Source organism: Sarcophilus harrisii, chromosome 1, assembly GCF_902635505.1.
Source record: "Sarcophilus harrisii chromosome 1, mSarHar1.11, whole genome shotgun sequence".
NCBI classification, from domain to species: Eukaryota; Metazoa; Chordata; class Mammalia; order Dasyuromorphia; family Dasyuridae; genus Sarcophilus; species Sarcophilus harrisii.
This window is the reverse complement of record NC_045426.1, coordinates 490590866-490612261: the sequence shown is the minus strand read 5'-3', so window position 1 is coordinate 490612261 and position 21396 is coordinate 490590866. Positions and strand designations below refer to the sequence as shown.

At 32.2% G+C, this 21396-nt stretch overlaps 1 protein-coding gene across 8 annotated transcripts in view; it reads right to left on the bottom strand.

The window, feature by feature from the left end:
- OSBPL1A (oxysterol binding protein like 1A) overlaps positions 1 to 21396 on the bottom strand; it is a 269237-nt gene that overhangs the window by 198023 nt on the left and 49818 nt on the right. For 4 of the 8 annotated variants that reach the window (XM_031946509.1, XM_031946508.1, XM_031946510.1 and 1 more), the window contains 8 exons: positions 21256 to 21341; positions 19775 to 19919; positions 18332 to 18393; positions 18187 to 18231; positions 17324 to 17397; positions 17169 to 17232; positions 7283 to 7381; positions 4816 to 4941 (listed from right to left, as the gene is read on the bottom strand). In XM_031946509.1, coding sequence (XP_031802369.1) covers positions 4816 to 4941; positions 7283 to 7381; positions 17169 to 17232; positions 17324 to 17397; positions 18187 to 18231; positions 18332 to 18393; positions 19775 to 19919; positions 21256 to 21341 — 701 coding nt within the window. Of the gene's footprint in view, positions 1 to 279; positions 287 to 2638; positions 2730 to 4196; positions 4292 to 4815; positions 4942 to 7282; positions 7382 to 17168; positions 17233 to 17323; positions 17398 to 18186; positions 18232 to 18331; positions 18394 to 19774; positions 19920 to 21255; positions 21342 to 21396 lie in introns of those variants that run through there. The other 4 variants (XM_031946512.1, XM_031946513.1, XM_031946514.1 and 1 more) reach the window with 4 other exon arrangements.

Here is a 21396-nt window from a genome sequence, read left to right as displayed (position 1 = left end):
TTATACCTATAGCTATTTATCTCAAGGTAGATATAATTTTTGTATATAGAAGTTTGCAGTGTGTATATGCTTATTTTTTGTTTATATGTGTATATATCTATTATCTCCTTAAATTCTGTTAAAAGTAATTCAACACATTTAATATGGTTGGTAAATGGAATTCTTAAATTGTTTTATAAACAGTTTTGGCATAAGTTATTAACTTTAATAAGAAATGACACTTTAAAAAAATATATTTAAAGAGTCACCGTAAAAAAAAAAACTACAGATGGTACTAACATTTGGAAATCATAAGTTGATTTTACTTCAGCATCCTATGTACGTATAACTCCCACCTAACTGGTCCAATGAGGATATTATCCAAAGCAAGACAAAGCTTGAGAAAAAGGAGAAAAATGTCAATTTTAGAAACAAATCTTCATTTTGGAACTCTGCAAACTAAGATGCTTAAAAGCAACACAAATTCAGAATTCAACTTCCTTGGATTATATAATGATAACTATTGTGTCCTCTCTTTTGCAAATTTAAAGGTTCCAAATGAAATTCAAATAAATCATAAATCTTTATTTTTTGGTCACTTTAATGTCACCTTTACTCAAAGGATCCACATCATGAGAAAGGAAGAATAAATAAGCAAAATTATATACCCATACATTCTCTCTATGCTAGAATTGGCATGGTGCTAACCACATTACTAATTAATCATTTAGTAACTACTAAATAACCTGCATTCTTATTAGAACTTAATCATTATGCATCCTATCCACATTGTACCCCTAACATTGTCTCATCATTTCTATCAATAAACATCCTGCTGCCCCCAAACTGGCTCCACTCTTGCACAAAGTTTCAAGGTGACACAGGTAAACACCTTTCTCTCCTATTTCACCTCATACATTTTTAAGCACTAATGAAGTAAGTTTAGCCCAACTGATGCAGAATTATTCATGCTACAGCATTAGTTACAATACAATTCTCTTCTACAAAAACAAAACAAACTCCAACAACTGTAGTGTTCTTTATATTTCCAGATAAGCACTAGCATATAAAAATATTGATTACATGAGTTGAGAAGGAAGGATATTTTTTAATTAAAAGCAAAAGCAGAAAAATAAAATACTTGTTATATTCTGAGACTTAAGGATAAGGAACAAAAAAAAAAAAAAAAAAAAAAAAAAAAAAAAGGTCAGTCTGGGGGCAGTGAAAATGTGTGCTGCAACCAAATGCATCACTTTTAATTCATTAATAGAAAATAGCCACTATCGGTATGTACATGTTTAGCCCTTGTGTCCATATGTGATCCAGTGTCATTCTTCTCTCATTTCCTCTCCATGATGAAAGCAAAAGGCACATTTAAGAAAAAATACCCTGTCTTCACTTACAGACTATGTATGTATAAGAAATGTGGAAATGCCTGAAGTCTTGTCTTAGTCTTAGAAGGTATATCCTTAAAGACAACAAGTAATAGTCTAATCATCTTTACATAGTGAGAGTGATAGATATCTTTGCCCCATTTATCCATCTGATGTGCAATGAAAAAGGTTCCTTGTTCAATAATTAGATCGTTTTAAAAGGTACCTAAACAGATCAGCTAGAAAAGATTCTAGCTACATGTAAATTTTAATTGAATATAATATGTATATTTCTGTCCCTGGTACCATTTCTACTATATTAAGTAGCTTAGGGGGAAATAAAAAAGAATAAAGCATTATGACAGTACACACACAAAGCACATTCTCCAACTTGGTAAGATTTTTACCAAATGGTAATCATATACCAGGAAATCCTAAAATTTGTTTAAGCAGATGTTTAAGGTATTTGGGGTCACTAAGCCTCCCCTTTAATTTGTAGTGTCATTTATTCTTCTTAGACATTGCTTTAATACTATCATTTAAGTCTTACATAATATTCCAATAGTGTTAATCATCTAATTTTGAGTCAGCAATCTCTTCAGGACTACCACTAGAAATCCCAGCAAAAAACTGCCACTCCTCATCATTATGAAAAGACAATGAGTATCCACATAGAGCTTGAACTTTCCTGTCTTTTTTTCCTTTTTTAATTGCTAAAATTAAAGTGCTCCATTTGATGTTATGGAAAAATCATAAACTCTGCCTTCCCTTTTGCCCCTAAGATCTACCTAGAGGTATAAACGAGAGTGCTAATCTCATATGGGATTAGATTTTTTTAGTTGAGTTAGGAGGAGGGAAGGAGTTTAATCTGAAAGAGGTGGTCCCCTTTGGAAAGGGATTTACTGAGGCCAAGACAATCACCAACAGCAAAATTACCTTTACTATTAGGATTCTTTCTTTGTTTTGAGTGAAGTTAATTCTTTCCCCAAAAGGTAAAGGGATATATATTTTTATATAGATTTCTTAGATGCCTTAGGACTTAATACAATATCTTATACTCTTGATAGTAATAATAATCCAACTTTTGGGGTAAATGGAGAAACAAACCAGGTTCTTGGTTACTCTTCAGTTCAAAGAATCAATGGAAGCCACAAGTCAGTTCAATGATACTGACTTGTATAGTATAGAAGGTATAGAAGCTCCTTTTAGAGTGATTCGGAGGGTCTGAGGATACCCTGAGAAACCACAGGGAAGACTCATACCATCAAAGGTGCCCTAGAACTCACCTGGCCTCTCAGATATTCTCAGCATCAAGCATGGCTTGAGACTAGATTGGACTTTCCAGTTCTCCTCAGCAGACTTCCTAGATCAGCCTCAGACTGGGCCAGTTTTAGACTGGTCTCTAGAGGAAAGGGGCCAAGGGACTGAATTCATTAAAGCTTTCACCTACTGGCATTCAAAGTTTTGTTGGCTATACATCTACAATCCCTGACAGTAGTAATAATCTGATAAAAGAATGCTGATTTTAAGTAACTTAAAAACTAAAAGCTATCCCTTGGACCTGATAACATTATAAAATAGACTATCCATGTAGCATTAAAGATTTTAGTTAAATCTAATAAGTTGACAGTTTTCAAAATATAATTAAAAAAGAGACTAGTCTTCAAGAACCATTCAAACTAGAAAGATAGTAAACTATTTAGTTATGTTCACTTTCCATTATAAGTTATCTAAATCCTAGTAAAATTCTTGGAATACTGGGTTGGGTTTTTTATGTTTTATTTCTTGCTGTATTTACAGGATAATTAGTAGAAAAATATTTTATTTACTGAAAAACTGGCTACTGGGTTGAAATATTTAATATCCTACTTTGAAGCTTAAGTGTGGTTTTAGTCATACAAATTTAAGTTGTTCCTGATAAACAAAACAGTTTGGTTGGATTTTTTAAAAATGCTTTACAACAGAATTAACAGTGATATTGGTAACACAAAAGTTATACCAGAACAACACTAAACTCTGGTAAGTTCTACTAAACTATAAATTCTTTGGTATTGGTTTGTCAGTAACATGTCTGTAGACCAGAGTAACTAAGTTGAGAGGTCCATAGCTAGGATGTTCATCAAGTAATGAATTATTTTTGCCACAACTCGTTAAATTCTCTCTACTAAGTGAAAAAAGGAGAGAAAACCTGCATGAATAAAATTATATCCACACACTAATGGAATTATGTGCTATTTTAACTGCTAAGTTATGAAATAATATGCTTTAAAAGATATCATTACTTCAAATTACTATGTTATAAAGATTATATAAAGGATTTTCATTTGGTCAATAGGTTATAGAACAAAATAACTACTAGTAAAAAGAAGTCCTTAATAATAATAATATTATATAAGATTGTTACCAGATCATGAAATAATTCAAGTTCTTTTAATTTTTCAAACAAACAGAAAACCTTGCCCGCTTGATGGCCAAGCAATCAAATTTCATTTTTCATTTGGGAACTTAAATCAAGAATAGTTTGGAGAATGGTACACTTATATTCAAAATAAAATTATTTATTCATATACATATTCCCCTTATTTGAATAATAAAATAAAATAAGAAATATAGTGACTAAGTTTCTTCTGTTTGTCAAAAGGTTTAATTATCTTTTTTTTCAGTTCTACTTCTACTATGCATGGGAGAAAAAGTAGCATCAAGGCAAAAAAAAGGTCTGCAAAAAAACACCTGTTTTACTTGAACTAAACATTATGACATTACTACATCAATCACTAAAACAATGGAAGGCATTGATGTCACATCAGAGGACCTTACAAATTAGACACTGACATACTATCTTACCTCTAAATGGTGTAGTTAAAGATTACAAGTGGTTTTAAATGAAACTACCAACTAGGTTATACATCGCTATGGTTGCATTATTTAAACACTAAAATATGCAGTGAAGTCATAAAGGGAAGGAAGGTATACAGTAGTCAGGCTCCCCCTGGTGGCAAAAGTCTTTAGTTAGAATGCTAATCAACTAGCAAATATATAACCAAATCAGATTTTGGGGTAATATTTACAGATATATTTCATGACCAGACTTGTGATTTCATTTATATAGGAAACTCCCAGTGAGGAAACTTCCCCCACCAATGCAAGCTGATAACTCTTCCACTACTTTTTAATCTTGGAGGTTAAATGACTTTTCTTGGTACATAAAGAGAATGAGAAGCAGGTCTTAAACTCGGGTCTTCCTAAGGTCAAAACTAGCTCTAGCCCTTGCATCATGCTGCATGTCACATAAATTTCTACCACAGTACTCAGAAATAAATATTACTATGATAGATTCAACAAAAAGGAAAACAAACTATTATTTCTACTTTTGTGTAAGGAGTCAATTTGGAAAATCTTAACTATTTTGTCATTCTTAAAGTTAGAAATAGCTAAGAATGTAAAGTTACCTTCTTATATTTACCTGTAAAGATTCCCTCAAATCTACTATAGAAACAGCATCATCTTCCTCTTCATCATCACTTAGCTGATCCTGAGAACAGTAGTGAGTACTATATGCAGAATGTTCTTCTATTGCTTCCAGCCAACTCTGAAGGAAATAGAAACAGAAAAACATTTTCACACACAAACGAGATAATACAATAATTTAACTATCTTGGAAACACAGAAAAAGTTACATATGAAAAATTAATACTAATGCCTCAAAAAAGAAGCAGGTCACAATAAGTCATGCGACCTTGACATGAATAAATAAATACAATAAGAAGGAAAAAAAATTTATTTCCTGAATTGACATTTCCAATAATATTACTAGTCATAAATGGAATTAGAGATTGAATAGTGGGCTCAGGTTGTAGTTAATTATAGGATTCTGAACACCAGAAATAAACATCCATTTATATGACAATCTCAGGCAGTATTTTAACTATCTATAATTAAAATTGTAAGCACAGCAAATTAAAGACTCTTAATTTGTCAAATTGTTTCCCTAGTATCCTAACTTTTATTGTGATTTTGAAATTACTATTTTCATTAGGCCATGAGAATAGCAAGTCTAAAGACATAGGTCTTGATTGTGTTTTATTTTCTTTCAACATAATTCAGTCAAATCTTGTCATTTTCTTAAATGCTTTTCAAAGAAATATGTGCACATAAACTTGATCATTTGGAGGATTTTATTTTTTAATGACACAGCTAAATTTGGCACTGCCAAACTTAGGACAAGTCACTTAATGCTCTTTCATCTTAATTTCTGATATTCAAAAGCATAGCTATCTTATTTTGCAGGATACAAATCCTGCAGTACAATAGATATGAATTTCTATTAAGGATCAACACACTATTTTCCTATTAACTAATTTTACAAAACTAGAGATACAATTTCTACACAAAAACAATCCTTTAAAAAATGTCAATTTTTAGCTATAAGTTGACTGTGTTCTGCTATATCTAAAGGGGTATAAAACTGTCCATACCCTTCATCCAGCACTCTCACGACTGGATCTCTATTCCAAAAAGATAATAAAAAAGGAAAAGGACCCATATGTGTAAAAATGTCTCTAGCAGCTTTTTGTGTAATGGCAAGGAACAGGAAATTGAATGGATGCCATTCAGGTGGGGAATGGCTGAATAAGTTATAGTATATGAAGGTAATGGAATATTATTGTTCTATAAGAAATAATGAACAGGCTGATTTCAGAAAAGGCTGGAAAAGATCTACATTAATTGATGCTGAGTGAAGTGAGCAAAACAAGGAAAACACTGTACACAGTAACAACGAGATTATGTGACAGTCAATTGTGATGAACTTAACTCTTCTCAACAATGTGGTGATTCAATGGACTTGGAAAGGAAAATGACAACTGCATTCAGGGAGAGAACTATGGAGACTGAATGTGGATCAAAGTATATTTTCATTTTTTTGTTTGTTTTCTCTTTCTCATGGTTCTTTTTTTCACTTTTGGTCTAATTTTTCTTGCACAAACTTGACAAATACATTTAACAGAAGATATGTTTAAAAGAACTGTACACATATAACATATATCAGATAGCTTCTGCCTATGAGTAGGGGTAGGTAAAGGAGAAAGGGAAAAAAATTTAGAATACAAAGTTTTACAAAAATGAATGTTGAAAACTACCTTTATATGTATTTGGAAAAATAACACTACTAGGAGAAAAATGAAGGGCTATGTTCCAGTGTGGATCCAATGTTCCCATAATAAGTTTATATAATACTACTGATTCAAAGTAAGAAAGGACTTTAGAAGTACACTTTAGAGGTACATGCCTGCTACAAATGTAAATCCTCACATAGTTCATATTTGTTACACTTTGAATAATTTTCATTATTTCCCATCATTCAGGTCATCCCTTAAAAAACCAAAAACCTTTTGACACTCTAGGATGCCCTAACTCCCCCAAATTCTACTCAACGTTTCCATTTTTCTAGATTTTTACAATGTTTAATAGAGTTAAGCAGCAATAATCATAGTTCAGCAATAAATATTAATATATCTCAAGTTTTGTTCTAGCTTAAATATTCAGTAAGTTGAAGACTGTAAAATTTTAGTTACCTACTCTATTGAGGTCTAAATCGTACATATAGGGTTTAGTTAGGACTAGAGACTGATTTAACAAGCAAGACACCAGAAGAAGAAAACTAGTAGTATTTTGAAAATAAAATATGGAAATCACTGAAACAGAAAATCCCTAATTTTATTTAATAGAAATGCTCATAACTTAGGAAAAACACTGTAATTATGCAAGGTCATAAACAAGACTTCTCAAACTAGACCTAACTTGATCAAGTAGCATAATTCAAATATATAAAGTAGTTGAAATATTAAAATAAAAGTTTTTAAACATTTAAAATTTCTGAATGTTTTCATACATTTTTAAAATTATAAGAAAAAATAATTTGGATATTTTACCTCTCTTGACTGCTGAAGGCTATTCTTAGGAACTCTGAAACCATGCATACTATCATCAAAGCATTTAATAAAGAAAAGGCAGCTATCAGTAGGTTTTACCTAAGATAAAAAGAAAAGCAACAAGCTGATCAATTTTGAAATATAAAACAAAGCAAAGAAAAATCCACCTCTAACAATATCTCACTATAAAATTCTAAAAATATAAAATGTCTTGTTAATACTTTGCTATAGTCTTTTACATACTGGCTCAAAAAAAAAAAAAGAACCTGTTTTTAAAAGGGAAAGGTTACTCAATTTTGAGGAAAACAGGACAAAACTGAAAAAGTCAAACATATTTTAAATTATATGCTGTAATATATAAATATTTATATATTATATATAATAAATAATAAATATAAAATATTATGTGCTGTACACTGGTTACAATTTATATAGATAGAAAATGGAGACAGAGTAAAGATGGTAGAGTAAGAAAGAAAAGAATTCTTCTGAATTCACCTCCAAATAACTAAGAAGCAAGAAAAGGATAGGGCTGAAATAATTTTCAAGTCCAAAACAATGTAGAAGATTGGAAGGAAAGGTCTCTCTCACTCATCTAATAAGGGAGTATAGTCAAGTGTTGACAGTGCCCAGATATGCTAGCAGCAAGCCATCCCCAGGAAGTCAGCTGCAAGACCCTAAGCCTTAGCATAGGAGGCCAGTTAGGAGGCCCTGTACCCTTGACCCCATGAATTACCCACAAGCTGCTTGTGATAATGCCCTGTCTATCCCAAAAGCAGAGTCCAACTTTAAATATCATGGAATAGGCTGGAAAAATGACCATTAATTAAATTGTTGGTTTTTTTTCATTTTTTATTAAAGCTTTTTATTTTCAAAGCATATTAGTGGGTAATTTTCAATATTCACACTTGAAAAACATTGTGTTCCTGGATGCCCATGAATTGGAGAATGGCTGAATAAATTGTGGTATATGAATATTATGGAATATTATTGTTCTGTAAGAAATGACCAACAGGATGATTTCAGAAAGGCCTGGAGAGACTTAAACAAACTGATGCTGAGAGAAACGAGCAGGGCCAAGAGATCATTATATACTTCAACAACAATACTATATGATGACCAATTCTGATGGACCTGGCCATCCTCAGCAATGAGATGAACCAAATCAGTTCCAACGGAGCAGTAATGAACTGAACCAGCTATGCCCAGCGAAAATTCTGGGAGATGACTAAAAACCATTACATTGAATTCCCAATCCCTATATTTTTGCCCACGTGCATTTTGGATTTCCTTCACAGGCTAATTGTACAAAATTTCAGAATCCGATTCTTTTTGTACAGCAAAATAATGGTTTGGTCATGTATACTTATTGTGTATCTAATTTATATTTTAATATATTTAACATCTACTGGTCATCCTGCCATCTGGGGGAGGAGGTAGGGGGAAGGAGGGGAAAAAATTGGAACAAGAGGTTTGGCAATTGTCAATGCTGTAAAGTTACCCATACATATAACCTGTAAATAAAAGGCTATTAAAAAAAAAAAGAAAAAGAAAAACGTGTTCCAAATTTTTTCCTTCCCTTCCTCCTCCCACCCCCTCCTCTAAGTGGCAAGAAACTTCTTGTTTCTTCTATACATATTTCCACAATTAACTTGATCCACAAGAAAAATCAGATCAAAATGGAAAAAAAATAAGAAAGAAAACAAAAAGCAGGCAAACAAAAACAAAAAGAATGAAAATACTATGTTATGATCCACACTCATATCCTACAGTCCTCTCTCTGGGTGTGGATGGCTCTCTTCATCACAAGATCACTGGAACTGGCTCAATCATCTCATTGTTGAAAAGAGCCTTGTCCATCAGATTTGATCATCACATAATCTTGTAGCTGTGTACAATGTTCTCTGGGGTCTACTCATTTCACTTAGCATTAGTTCATGTAAGTCTCTCCAAGCCTCTCTAAAATCATCCTCCTGATCATTTCTTATAGAACAATAATATTCCATAACATCCATATATCATTAACTTATTCAGTCATTCTCTAACCGATGGGCAACTACTCAGTTTCCAGTTTCTTGCCACTACAAAGAGGGCTGTCACAAACATTTTTGCAGATATGGGTCCCTTTCCCTCCTTTAAGATCTCTTTGATATACAAACCCAGTAGAGACACTGTTGGATCTCAGGTTTGCACATTTTGATAACTCTTTGAGCATAGTTCCAAATTGCTCTCCATAATTGCTGGATCCATTCACAGTTCCACCAACAATGTATCAGTGTCCCAGTTTTCCCACATCCCCTCCAACATTCGTCATTATCTTTTCCTGTCATCTTAGCCAATCTGAGAGGTGTGTAGTGGTATCTCAGAGTTGTCTTAATTTGCATTTCTCTGATCAATAATGATTTGGAGCACCTTTTCAAATGACTGACTAGAAATGGATTCAATTTCTTCATCTGAAAATTGTTTGTTCATATCCTTTGACCATTTATTAATTGGAGAATGGCTTGAATTCTTATAAATTTAAGTCAATTCTCTATATTTTAGAAATGAGGCATTTACCAGAACCTTTGAATGTAAAATTTTTTCCCAATTTTTTGCTTCCCTTCTAATCTTTTCTACATTAGTTTTGTTTGTTAAAAAACTTTTTAGCTCAATATAATCAAAATTATCTATTTTGTGTTCAATTATGAGTTCTATCTCTTCTTTGACCACAAATTCTTTCCTTCTTCACATATTTGAGAGGTAAACTATCCTATGTTCTTCTAATTTACTTATAATATCACAGTTTATAGTAAATCACAAACTCATTTTGACCTTATCTTGGTATATGGTATTAGATGTGGGTCAATGCCCAGTTTCTGCCAAACTAGTTTCCAATTTTCCCAGTAGCTTTTATCAAATAAATAGTGAGTTCTTATCCTAAAAGCTGGGGTCTTTGGATTTGTCAAATACTAAATTGTTATAGTTAATGACTATTTTGTCCTGTGAACCTAACCTATTCCACTGATCAGCTATTCTATTTCTTTGCCAGAACCAATTGGTTTTGATGACCACTATTTTATAATACAATTTTAAGTCTCTCTCAGATTTCACTTACATTATCATATTTATTGGCATACAGTTGGGAAAAATAGCTCCCTATTACTTTAATTTTCTCTTTATCAGTGGAAAGTGTTCCTTTTCATTTTTGAGACTAATGATTTGATTTTCTTTTTTCCTTTTTCTAATCAAATTAACTAAAGGTTTATCTTTTTTGGTTTTTTTTTTCATAAAACCAACTCAGTTTTATTAGTTCAATAGTTTATTTCACTTTGAAATTTATTAATCTCCCCTTTTATTTTCAGTATTCCAAATTTGATATTTAATTGGGGGTTTTTAATTTGTTCTTTTTCTAGCTTTTTTAGTTGTAACTCCAATTCATTGATCTTCTCTTTCTCTACTTTGTACAATTAAGTATCTAGAGATATAAAATTTCCCTTTATTACTGCTTTAGCTGCATCGCACAAATTTTGGGATGTTGTCTCATTATTTTCATTCTCTTGGATCAAGTTACTGATTGTGTCTATGATTTGTTGTTTTACCTATTCACGTTTTAGGATTAGATTATTTAGTTTCTAATTAATTAATTCTAATTAAGTATGTTTCCCCCCTGGCCTTTTATTGCATGCAATTTATATTTATCATGATCTGAAAAAAAAATGGATTTACTATTTCTGCCTTTCTACATTTGACTTTGACGTTTTCATATCCTAGTACATGGCCTACTTTTGTGTAGGTTCCATGAACTGCTGAGAAAAAAGTGTATTCCTTTCTGTCTCCATTCAATTTTCTCCAGAGAGCTATCATATTTAACAGATTTTCTAACATTCTGTTTACCTCCTTAACTTTTTTCTTATTTATTTTGTGGTTCAATTTATTTAGTTCTGAGGGAGCAAGACTGAGATCCCCTATTAGTATAGCTTTGTTTCTTTTTTCAGCCCTCTTGACTTCTCTAGAAATCTGGATGCTATACTACTTGGTGTATATATGTTTAGTAGCTATATTGCTCCTTTATTTATGGTACCTTTTAGCAAAATATTGTTTCCATCTTATTTCTTTTAATTAGATCTATTTTTGCTTTTACTTAATCTGAGATAAGGATCACTACCCTGATCAGTACCTTCTTTACTTCACCTGAAGCATAATAAATTCTGCTCCAGCCCTTTACCTTCACTATGTATGTATGACTCTGCTTTAAATGTTTCTTGAAAATAACATATTGTAGGATTCTGACTTTTAATTCAGTCTGCAACATGCTTCTATTTTATGGGAGAGTTTGTCCCATTCACATTCAGTTAAAATAACTAATTCTGTATACCCTTCCATTTTATTTAACATTAAGTTATGCTTTCCTTTTTCTTTTCCCCCTTCCCTGCTCCCCAGTATTTTCCTTCTGATCACCTCCCTCACATAGCCATCCTCCTTTAGAGCCCCTCCCACTTTCTTACACCTTTCCCCTACTACTTCTGTTTTCCCTTCTTAAAAAGTCTAATCCTAAAAAAGGTCAAAGAACAATTTATATAGAATAATAATTTCATTAAAGATAACAACAATCATAATAAAACCAGTCTTTGGGGGATATAGCTAAAACAATGGTTAGGGGGAAATTTGTAACTTTAATCTTAGCATGATGTAGTTTCCTTTCTTATCTTTTAAAATTAGATCTATTTTTGTTTTTACTTGATCTGAGATCAAGATCGCTACCCCTGCTTTGTTTTACCTCACCTGAAGCATAATAGATTCTGCTCCAACCCTTTAACTTCTCTCTGTATGTATCACTGCTTTAAATGTTTCTTGTAAACAACATATTGTAGGATTCTGGCTTTTAATCCAGTATGCTATCTGCTTCCATTTGTGGGAGAGTTTATCCCATTCACGTTCACAGTTAAAATGATTAATTCTGTATTATCTACCATCTTATTTTTCTCATTATACTTTTCTCTTTACTTTCCCCTTTTCCCTTCTCCCCAGTATTTTGCTTCTGACCACCACCTCCCTCAAATAGCCCTCCTCTATTGTAGTCCCTTGGGCTTTCCTATATTTCCCCTGCTATTCTGTTCTCTCTTCTATTAGCTTCCTCCTTTTCTTCCCCCTTTCCCCTCCTATTTCCCTATAGGGTGAGACAAATTTCTCTGTGAAGCTAAATACCTTTGATATTCTCTCTTTAAGCCAAATCTGTTGAGAATAAGATTCAGACAATGTTCATCCCCTTCCCTTCTCTCCCTCAATCGTAATAAACATTTTCGCCTCTTCATGAGATGTATTTTACCCCATTTTACCTTCATTTTCCTCTTCTTCCAGTACAATCCCCTTTCCATCTCTAGATTCTTCTTTTTATTATCACAATAAAATCAAATTATACTTGCACCCTCTAAGTATACCCATTACAGATATACAGTTTTCAAGAATTAAATATATCTTCTTTCCCTATAAGGATGTAAGCTTTTTAACTTTTAAAAGATTATTTTTTTTTCTTTCCTTTTTTTACCTTTTGATGCTTCTTTTGAGTTCTGTATTTGAAGATTAAAGTTTCTGTTCAGCACTAGGCTTTTTATAAGAAATAAATGAAATTTACTTGTATCACTGAATGTCCATCTTTTCCCCTGAAAGGTGATGCTCAATTTTGCTGGATAATTGATTCTTGGCTATAATCCAACTTCTTTTGCCTTTAAAAATATCAGATTCCAGGCCCTTCCATCCTTTAAGGTGGAAGCTGCTAGGTCCTAGGTAATCCTGATTGTGGCTCCTCAATATTTGAATTATTTTTTTCTGGCTGTTTGCAATATTATCTCTTTGATATGATAATTCTGAAATTTAGCTATGACATTCCTTTGAGTTTTCATTTTGGGGTCTCTTTCAAGAGGTGATCGGTGAATTCTTTCAATGGCTTTTTTACCTTCCAGTTCTAGGATATCAGGGCAGTTTTCCTTGATGATTTGCTGAAAGATGATGTCTAGGCTCTTTTTTTCATCATGGTTTTCAGGAGGTCCAGTAATTCTTAGATTGTCTCTCCTAGATCTATTTACCAGATCAGTTGTTTTTTCAGTGAGGTATTTTACATTTTCTTCTACTTTTTCTTTGTTTTGGTTTTGTTTGATTCTTATTGTCTCATTGAGTCATTCACTTCCATTTGTTCAATTCTAATTTTTAGTGAATTATTTTCTTCAATTAGTTTTTTTAGCTTCTTTTGCATTTAGCCAATTGAATTTTTAAATAAGTTGCTTTGTTCAATGGATTTTTTTCCCCATTTTACGAATTCTGTTTTTCAAGGAGTTGTCTTCTCTTTCCATTTTGTCAAATCTATTTTGTAAGGAGTTATATGCTTTTTCCATTTCACTAAATATATTTTGTAAGGCATTTTCTTCAGATAATTTCTGTTTCCTTTTCCAAACTCTTCTGCAAAGCTTTCATTTCCTTTCCCCATTTTTCTTCTCTCTTTTAAGATCCTTTCTGAATTCTCCCATCAGAGGGCCTTGTGGGATGGGAACCAACTCATATTGCCCTTTGGGGCTTCATCTGGAGATGATTTGCCTTTAGTGTCCTCAGGGTTTGAGAACTGTTCTCTTTCTCCATAAAAACTATCTGTTCTCAGAGTTCTTTTTGCTTTTTTTGCTCATTTTTTAAATGCTGAGATCTGCTCTTTGGGCAAAGGGGAGATTGTCCTAAGCTTCCTCTGTGGGCAACAGTGCTCCTGATTTTCTTCCTGTGCTGGGTGGGCGTGACCAAGTGCTGTGTTATTCTGGGGTTCACTATTTGACTTTTGTATTTACACTGGATGTCTCATAGCTAATCTGCTGATCCACTGGTTTCTGAACCAGGAGAGTAGCCAATGCTGGCGTATTTTGGCTAAGAGCCTGATTCCCTGGCTGGCAGACACTACACCACTCTAGGTCCTTGCACTCTGCCACCTTTTCCCCTACACTTGCTCAACTGAAACAGATCTTTTCTAAAGTTCTTCTAAAATGTCTTCTGCTAGAAATTTGTTAAACTCCAAATATTTGTAGGTTCTGTTACCCCCAAAACCACTTCAGGAGCTTGACTTGGTACTGATCTACAGGACGTCAGGGAAAGTTATTGATTTGGATCTAATTTCTTCCAGAGTTTTATCCAATCTTCTCAGCAAATTTGGTCACACAATGAAGGCTTATCCCCATAGCTAAGTTCTTTTTGAATATATGAACCCCATCCCCAATTTAATAAACTACATTGGTTCCCTATTCCCTAATATTTTCAGGATATTTTCAAGGGAGAAAATAAAAGCTATTTAACCTGTTTGCCCTTCTTTATTTGATGAGGCATTTGGGATTAAATGACTTGCCCAGGGTCACATAGGTAGGAAGTGTTAAATGTCTGAAGCCAGATTTGAACTCGGGTTCTCCTAACTTCAGGGCTGGTGTTCTATTGGTTTGCCCTTCTTAAGACAGCCTGTTGACTTCCTTTTTCCTGGGGTTCATTATATTTGTTCCAAACTTAGTTCTTACAGTATGTTAAGATATAGCACATGTGAGTGTGATGACTTGAATTTATCAAAGGTACTTACATGTATCTACATTCTTTCTTACTCTCTATATTGAGGATATACTCTTTAATGGGCATTTTTGTTTTGTCTTTTCTAATCCCAAATTTCCTAATATAGTTGTCACCAAAGCAGAATGGGATGCCTTAATAGGTTCCCCTAAAATGGATTCCCCTTCTTTGAAGACCCCATTTAAGTAAAAGATATACTTTTGTCATTTTGTCATGCCATGTCAGGTAGAGCAGATAATTCCTTTTAAGTATGATTGACCTGGCTAACTATTGAGGTCTCTTCCAAATTTTATATTCCATGATAATGTACTCTTGCTGATGAAAAATTACTATTATTATGAGACATTCTTTTATGCATTATCAGTTATCATCATCCCAACTACCTCAGATGGCAGTTCTACCTTGTTTCTCTTCCTTTCCTGGAAAACAATGAAAAATCCTTTTGCTGTCTTTCCTTACCAGCTGTATTCATCCTACTTTATCTAACCTCTTCCTTCAATCTTCTGTTCATATTTTTTTGAGGAAGGATTACATTTAAATTCTCAGGTTTTTGTCCAGAGTATGTAGCCAGCTGCTCTCTCTTTCCCCACAAGCTTTAATCTGCTGTCCCCATCGTTTTCTACAAGTTTTATTTTCTTCTTCCCTGCAACACAGGGAATGTGAAAGTTGGAGTTGAGGGCTTTTATATAATAATCAGTGAAATATAAGAGAACTACCCCTTATGTGTTCTTCCATTTTTAAAAATGAAATTTCCACTAAAACAAGTAAAATGTCATTAGCTATTCTGTATTTGGCAAAGTGAGAAAGTTCTAACAGAATCTTTGGATTATTGAATTCTCTCACCACTGCTATATATATAAAATGCTTCTATGCAAAGTTTATAATCTACTTCATGAATTCTTCATCTATTTGTTCTTTCTGTCCAAACAGTCTGTATCATATTTCCATAACAAAACTGTTCTATTTTTTCTTCCTTAGATCTTTGCCAAAATACTCTCTATTGTATCCTCCTTTGTTATGGTTCCCAGTTTTCCTCAAATGAATATGTCTCACGGACTGGAAAAGAAAATGGCAGCTCATTTAAGGATCTTTGCCAAGAAAATGAATTAACAACCTTTAATAAAAAATCAACCTACCCTACCTTTTGCCAGAGCCAGAGCCCAAATCTAGTCTTTAACTATTATCCCACCCAAGTTCAATGATATCAAAATAAAGTCAAATTTGGCTCTTTTTGTTAGGATCTCTAATTCATCATATTTTTTGCCAAAAATCTCTACTCAATTGTTTGAGGTTATGGCTTTTCTTACTAACTCCTTTCTTGCATTTTTGTCACCTATAAATTTCTGATTATTAAATAGTTGTTCTTCATCCTTCACTTGATCTACACCCTGTGTTATCTCTTGTAGAAGGATATACAAATAGGCAGTTTCCTATCACCTTCAATCTTTTTAATTTAAAGCCCATTTTATTTTAGTTTAGAGTGCTGTTTCAGGACAGTAGGCATCCATTCTTCTCAACAATTGTATACAGTTCCCAATTTTTAGCACCTCATTTCACCCATCTGTATATTTAAGGAACTCTCTCTCCCTTTTCATCCTCCTCTCCACATCCGGAGCTGAGTAAAATTGCTCAGTTTCCACATGTTTGCTAATAAAATTAAATCGGTGTTTTACCTTTTTTGTGTATCACTTCAATTAAGAAGACCAAGTCTTCCTAATCCAAACAAAAAATGGTCAATTTTTCAACATTTTTCTTTTTGATACCTTTTCTAGGAATAGACAGACTGTGGGTATGCACAATGATTTCCTTCACTGTATTGTATTATGTAATATCATCTGCTGCCTCCTCTAACTGTAAGCTATAACATCTCATTAACAATTTGTTTTCTACTTCCTTTTAAGTTTAAATTAGCGTTCTGAATTTGTCAAAAATTTCAACCAGTAAATAAATAAAACTGTAAGAATACTGTGAATTATAGAATACCAATTATATTGATGTTCAATTATAAATAGAAGAATATTTCAAATAACTTTTTTTATTATTTGTGGTCCTCTTCCAATTTTCTATCTCAGCCCAAAATTTGTGCTGAAAAATCCGAAGTTGACCCCTTGTCCCTACATATTCAAATCCCCAGGATGGCAAATTCTACACACTAATTTTTTTTAATGCAAAATTTAGTATTGGTTTTCACGCTAGCATTGTATTTCATGGAATGTCAAGTTCTACAGAGCTCCTTAAACAAATTATTCCTAACATTAACTTTTAAGTCTTAATTAAAATTTGTTTTTAAAAAGAGCAAAAGGTCAAATTTTCTTCGTACCGTACATATAGCTTGAGTCAAATGTTTGCATCCTTGACGGTGAACATTACTCACTGCATCAGGCCTTCCAGAGGGAAAAAAGTAAAAATAAATATTTTATATCTATGTACTAGATTTGAACATTTTTAAATTTAGAAAAGAGAAATAATACTTACTGTTTCCTATACCATGAAAGAACTCCATGTTCTAATACTACCCAGCACAGTCGCCAGCCAAAAAATCTTGAACTCTGAGGAGAAAATAAATCACTTAAACAAGCTGGCATATAATTTAAAACCAAATATGCAAACTTTAAAAATTATCAGAATTGTCTTTTTAGAATAAACTTTTTTTTAGTTAAATGGTAAGATATTATTCAAGGATCAAATACAAATTGAGGTACTGAATGAAGTAAAAATACATGTTCTTGTTCTTCTTTGTATAATGAAATGGTTATTTGTTGATGATTAGGGTCAAAATTAAAAAAAAATTAAATCATAAAACCAAAACAAATGTAATTATTAGTCAGACTAGTGGTTAGTATAAATAAGTAGTATTTCTCTGACTTAAATTATAATGTAAGTACAAAAGCTATTTCTTAACAATGATGACTTTGAAAAGTCCCTAATGAACCGATTTCACAGAAAAAAAACCTAATACATATACAGAAGGAGTGCATACATATACAAGTATATTTATTTATAGAAGAAAAAACTATAAAGATGGTTCATATTAAAAACTGAACCATAAGATTTGTTACAAATAGGCTGTAAGCTATTCCAGGACAAATTAATCATCTCCTTCATATCAAAAAAAAAGGATTCAACTCTTAACATGGAAATATTTTAGAATAAACTAAGAGCACATTACAGACAAGATTCCTACATTAAGTAGGAAATTAGATTAGATGACTCCTTGGAACCCTTTTAATTTTATTACTATATGTTGTTTTTAATAAAAATTCACTAGATGACACTTCCAAGGACACATTTTATCTGCTTTAAGATTTCTGATAAGCAAAATAAACCAAGAGACTTACCTTCCAGAGAGGACCCTCGTATCGTTTCAATACTTTGTAGACAACCTATTTAAAATATTTCCTCATTAAAATGATATTTTACAACATAATAATTTTCTTTCTAAAATAACTATGTTTGTAAACATTTTGTTACACTCACACATACCTTATTACCACCAAGTGCATGTTTCATTTCTAGGCCTTGGGCTAGGTCAAGGGGTCTCTGATCTACATAAAAACAATGAGAAAAAATATGTGCAGAGTATAAGGGTATTACAAGTCTAGTGTTCCAATTGTGACACATAATTAGCATTTCCTATTGTAGCTATCTTTCTTTTCTATTCCCTCATAATTATATACATGAATTTTCCATTGCACATCACCTTTTTGGTCCAGTTCTATAAAACAATCTTTTTGATGGCCATCAATATGTGACAAGATTTAAGATAACCCCAAAGGATCTTGAAATTCTAGGAAGGAAATGAACCCCAACATAATTTCACCTAACCATTTTCATGTTTAGCAAGGTTTTCAGAAATAAAAATAAATTTATTATTTCATTAAGTAACAGATGGCAAAAATGTTCCAAAAGTTGAAGCTCACCTTGGCCTCTTAGCCTAAAAATCAGACTTAAAAACTTTTACTAGAGCAAAAAACTAGCACAATTCAATATTTTTGTACATGCTCAAAATACTACGTTTTATCAAATGAATATTAAAACATGACATCTTTAAGGTTATTTATTGGTAGTTACAGGAATAAGAATGTAACATCACTGGTCTAGGGAACTCTCAGATGAGGAAATTCCCTCTATTAATCTAAAGATGATTAGAATCATGAGAGGTTAAATGATCTGTCCAAGGTCAGTATGTGTCAGAAGCAGAAATTGAGGATGGCTTTCTATTCACTGTGTTATGTTATTTTTCTTTCTATTATAAAAAACAAAAGCAAACAAAAATCATTGTACTGTTATATAAAGGATTGACTATACAATGAAAACAAAACCTACAAAGTTTTTAAAGTCTAGATGGTAAAATATATGTATGAAAGAACAAGGTATATTTTAGCTCAGTTATATAACATATCCATAATTTTCATCAAACCAACCCATTTCCCAAAGGTAATGGAACTTTTTGTAACAGACATTATTATCAATATTTAATTGAAGCAGCAATTAGATGCTACTAAAATATTATTTGTGATTAGAAACATCTCTGAGAAACAATATGGAACAGAGAATGGACAGAATCAAAAACTAAGCTCAAACACTACCTCAGGTTCTCTTTCATGCATGGCTCTGAGCAACTCTCTAGAATACCGAGTTACAGAGAGCTTATGGACCTATACTGATTGTGAAAGTTTCCTTATCTTAGAGTATGTGAGATCACTGAAATAAGAGGTCTAGTCTCTATCCTTATTTCTAACGAACTAATTTGGAAATAAAATTAATTTTTTAAAGTATGTGAATGTTTTTCATTTTCAAGATTAAATGGACTATCCTATCCAATAATTAAATTAAGCTCTTTTGTAAGAATGAATAATGGTACATTTAATTTTATTAAATTTATAAATTATGAGATGATAAAAACTGAAATTCACTATTGCTTACCATTTTTGTTCCTCAGATTAGGGTCAGCACCACTTTTTAGAAGTTTTAAGGCACACTGCTTGTGGGCACGATAGGCTGCACAATGCAGAGGTGTATTTCCCATTTGGTCAAAACAGTTAACATTAGGAGGATTTGGTCTGTTGAGCTGAAAATGACAGAAATGCTTCCAATAACTACATGTTAATTAATTAAGTACTATGCATACATTTATAACTAAAATCTCATTAATGGAAGAACAATTGCTATTTCAAAATGGATAAATTTACAGATCTGAAAGTTCAAAAGATATCTTCTGATTAACAATTAATTTTACTAATATTCATTCTTTGTTCTGAATTTCCTCTTTCAGGTAACAAAATATTACAATATACTTTATAGATATAGAAATGAAACATATATTTTGTCACTTTGAAATATCTTTTTTATTTTGAAAATTTTAAAATGTGTTTATTTAAAAAATCAAGAGCTAAAACTTTGGAAATCAAAGACATTTTTATTACAGTTCATTTAACAAGCCAAATACTAACTCAGCTGACTAATCAAACAGATGACATTCAGGACAATTAAGAGTTTAAGGCTTGATGAGGATTTATAGAAAGTAGAACAAAAGATAGAATACTACTTTGAAGGTGAACAATGGTCGTGAATTTATGACTATCCTCACAACAATTCTGGAATGTAAATGCTATTATTATCCCCATTATAAAGATGAAGAAACTGAGACAAAGTGCATGAAATGACTTGCCCAGGGTCACATAGTTAAGTAACTGAGGGAAGATTCAACCTTAAGTCTTCCTGCCTTTAACTTTCAAACACTATGTACTATGCTACATGGCTGCCTATGTTAAAGATGTTGGACCTATAAAGGTAAAAAATAATAGTCCTCACCTAAAGGAATTTATAGTCTATTAAGGGGACTAAGACATGTATAGAAAGAAACATAATATAGGGTATAGTCTGACAGAAGCAGAAATTTTACAAATTAAAAGAAAATTGTTTAGGCTGGTGAAATCTTCACGAAAGAGGTGGCATCTGAATTGAGGGTTCAAAGAGTAGTATTTAAAAACATAAAGGGAATTTATTTTTTAAAGGAAGGAATGACTATAACTATCAGATATGAATGATGGCATGAATGAAGTACAAGTCAGCATGATGAGATCAAGGAAGAGCTAATAATACAGTTTAGCTGGAATGTAGAGTATGTGCAAGTGAACAGTAGTGAAATATGATTGGAAAGGAAAAAGATACATTAGAGTAACATTGTATGATGCTTTAAAAGCTAATCTAAGGAGTTAATATTTATTTTATAAGTAATACAAAGCTACTGAACACATTTTAAAAAAAGGTTCTACAAAGTGTTTTAGTTTTGCTCTTCAACTCTTTTAGAAAAAAGATTAGCAATGTATGAAATTTGTTGTTATTCACACACACAAAAAAAGCTACTCCATGGTTTGCTTATCCATTATTATTATTTTTTTTACCAGTGTTGTCAGTCCTGTGGTATTTCCTTCCCTTGCTGCTTCCAAAAGCAATTCTTCAAATTTTCTTTGTTGAGTCCTTTCTACAGCTGTTAGGTAAAAAAAAAAAAAAAAAAAAAAAAAAAAAAGTAATATAATTTATTC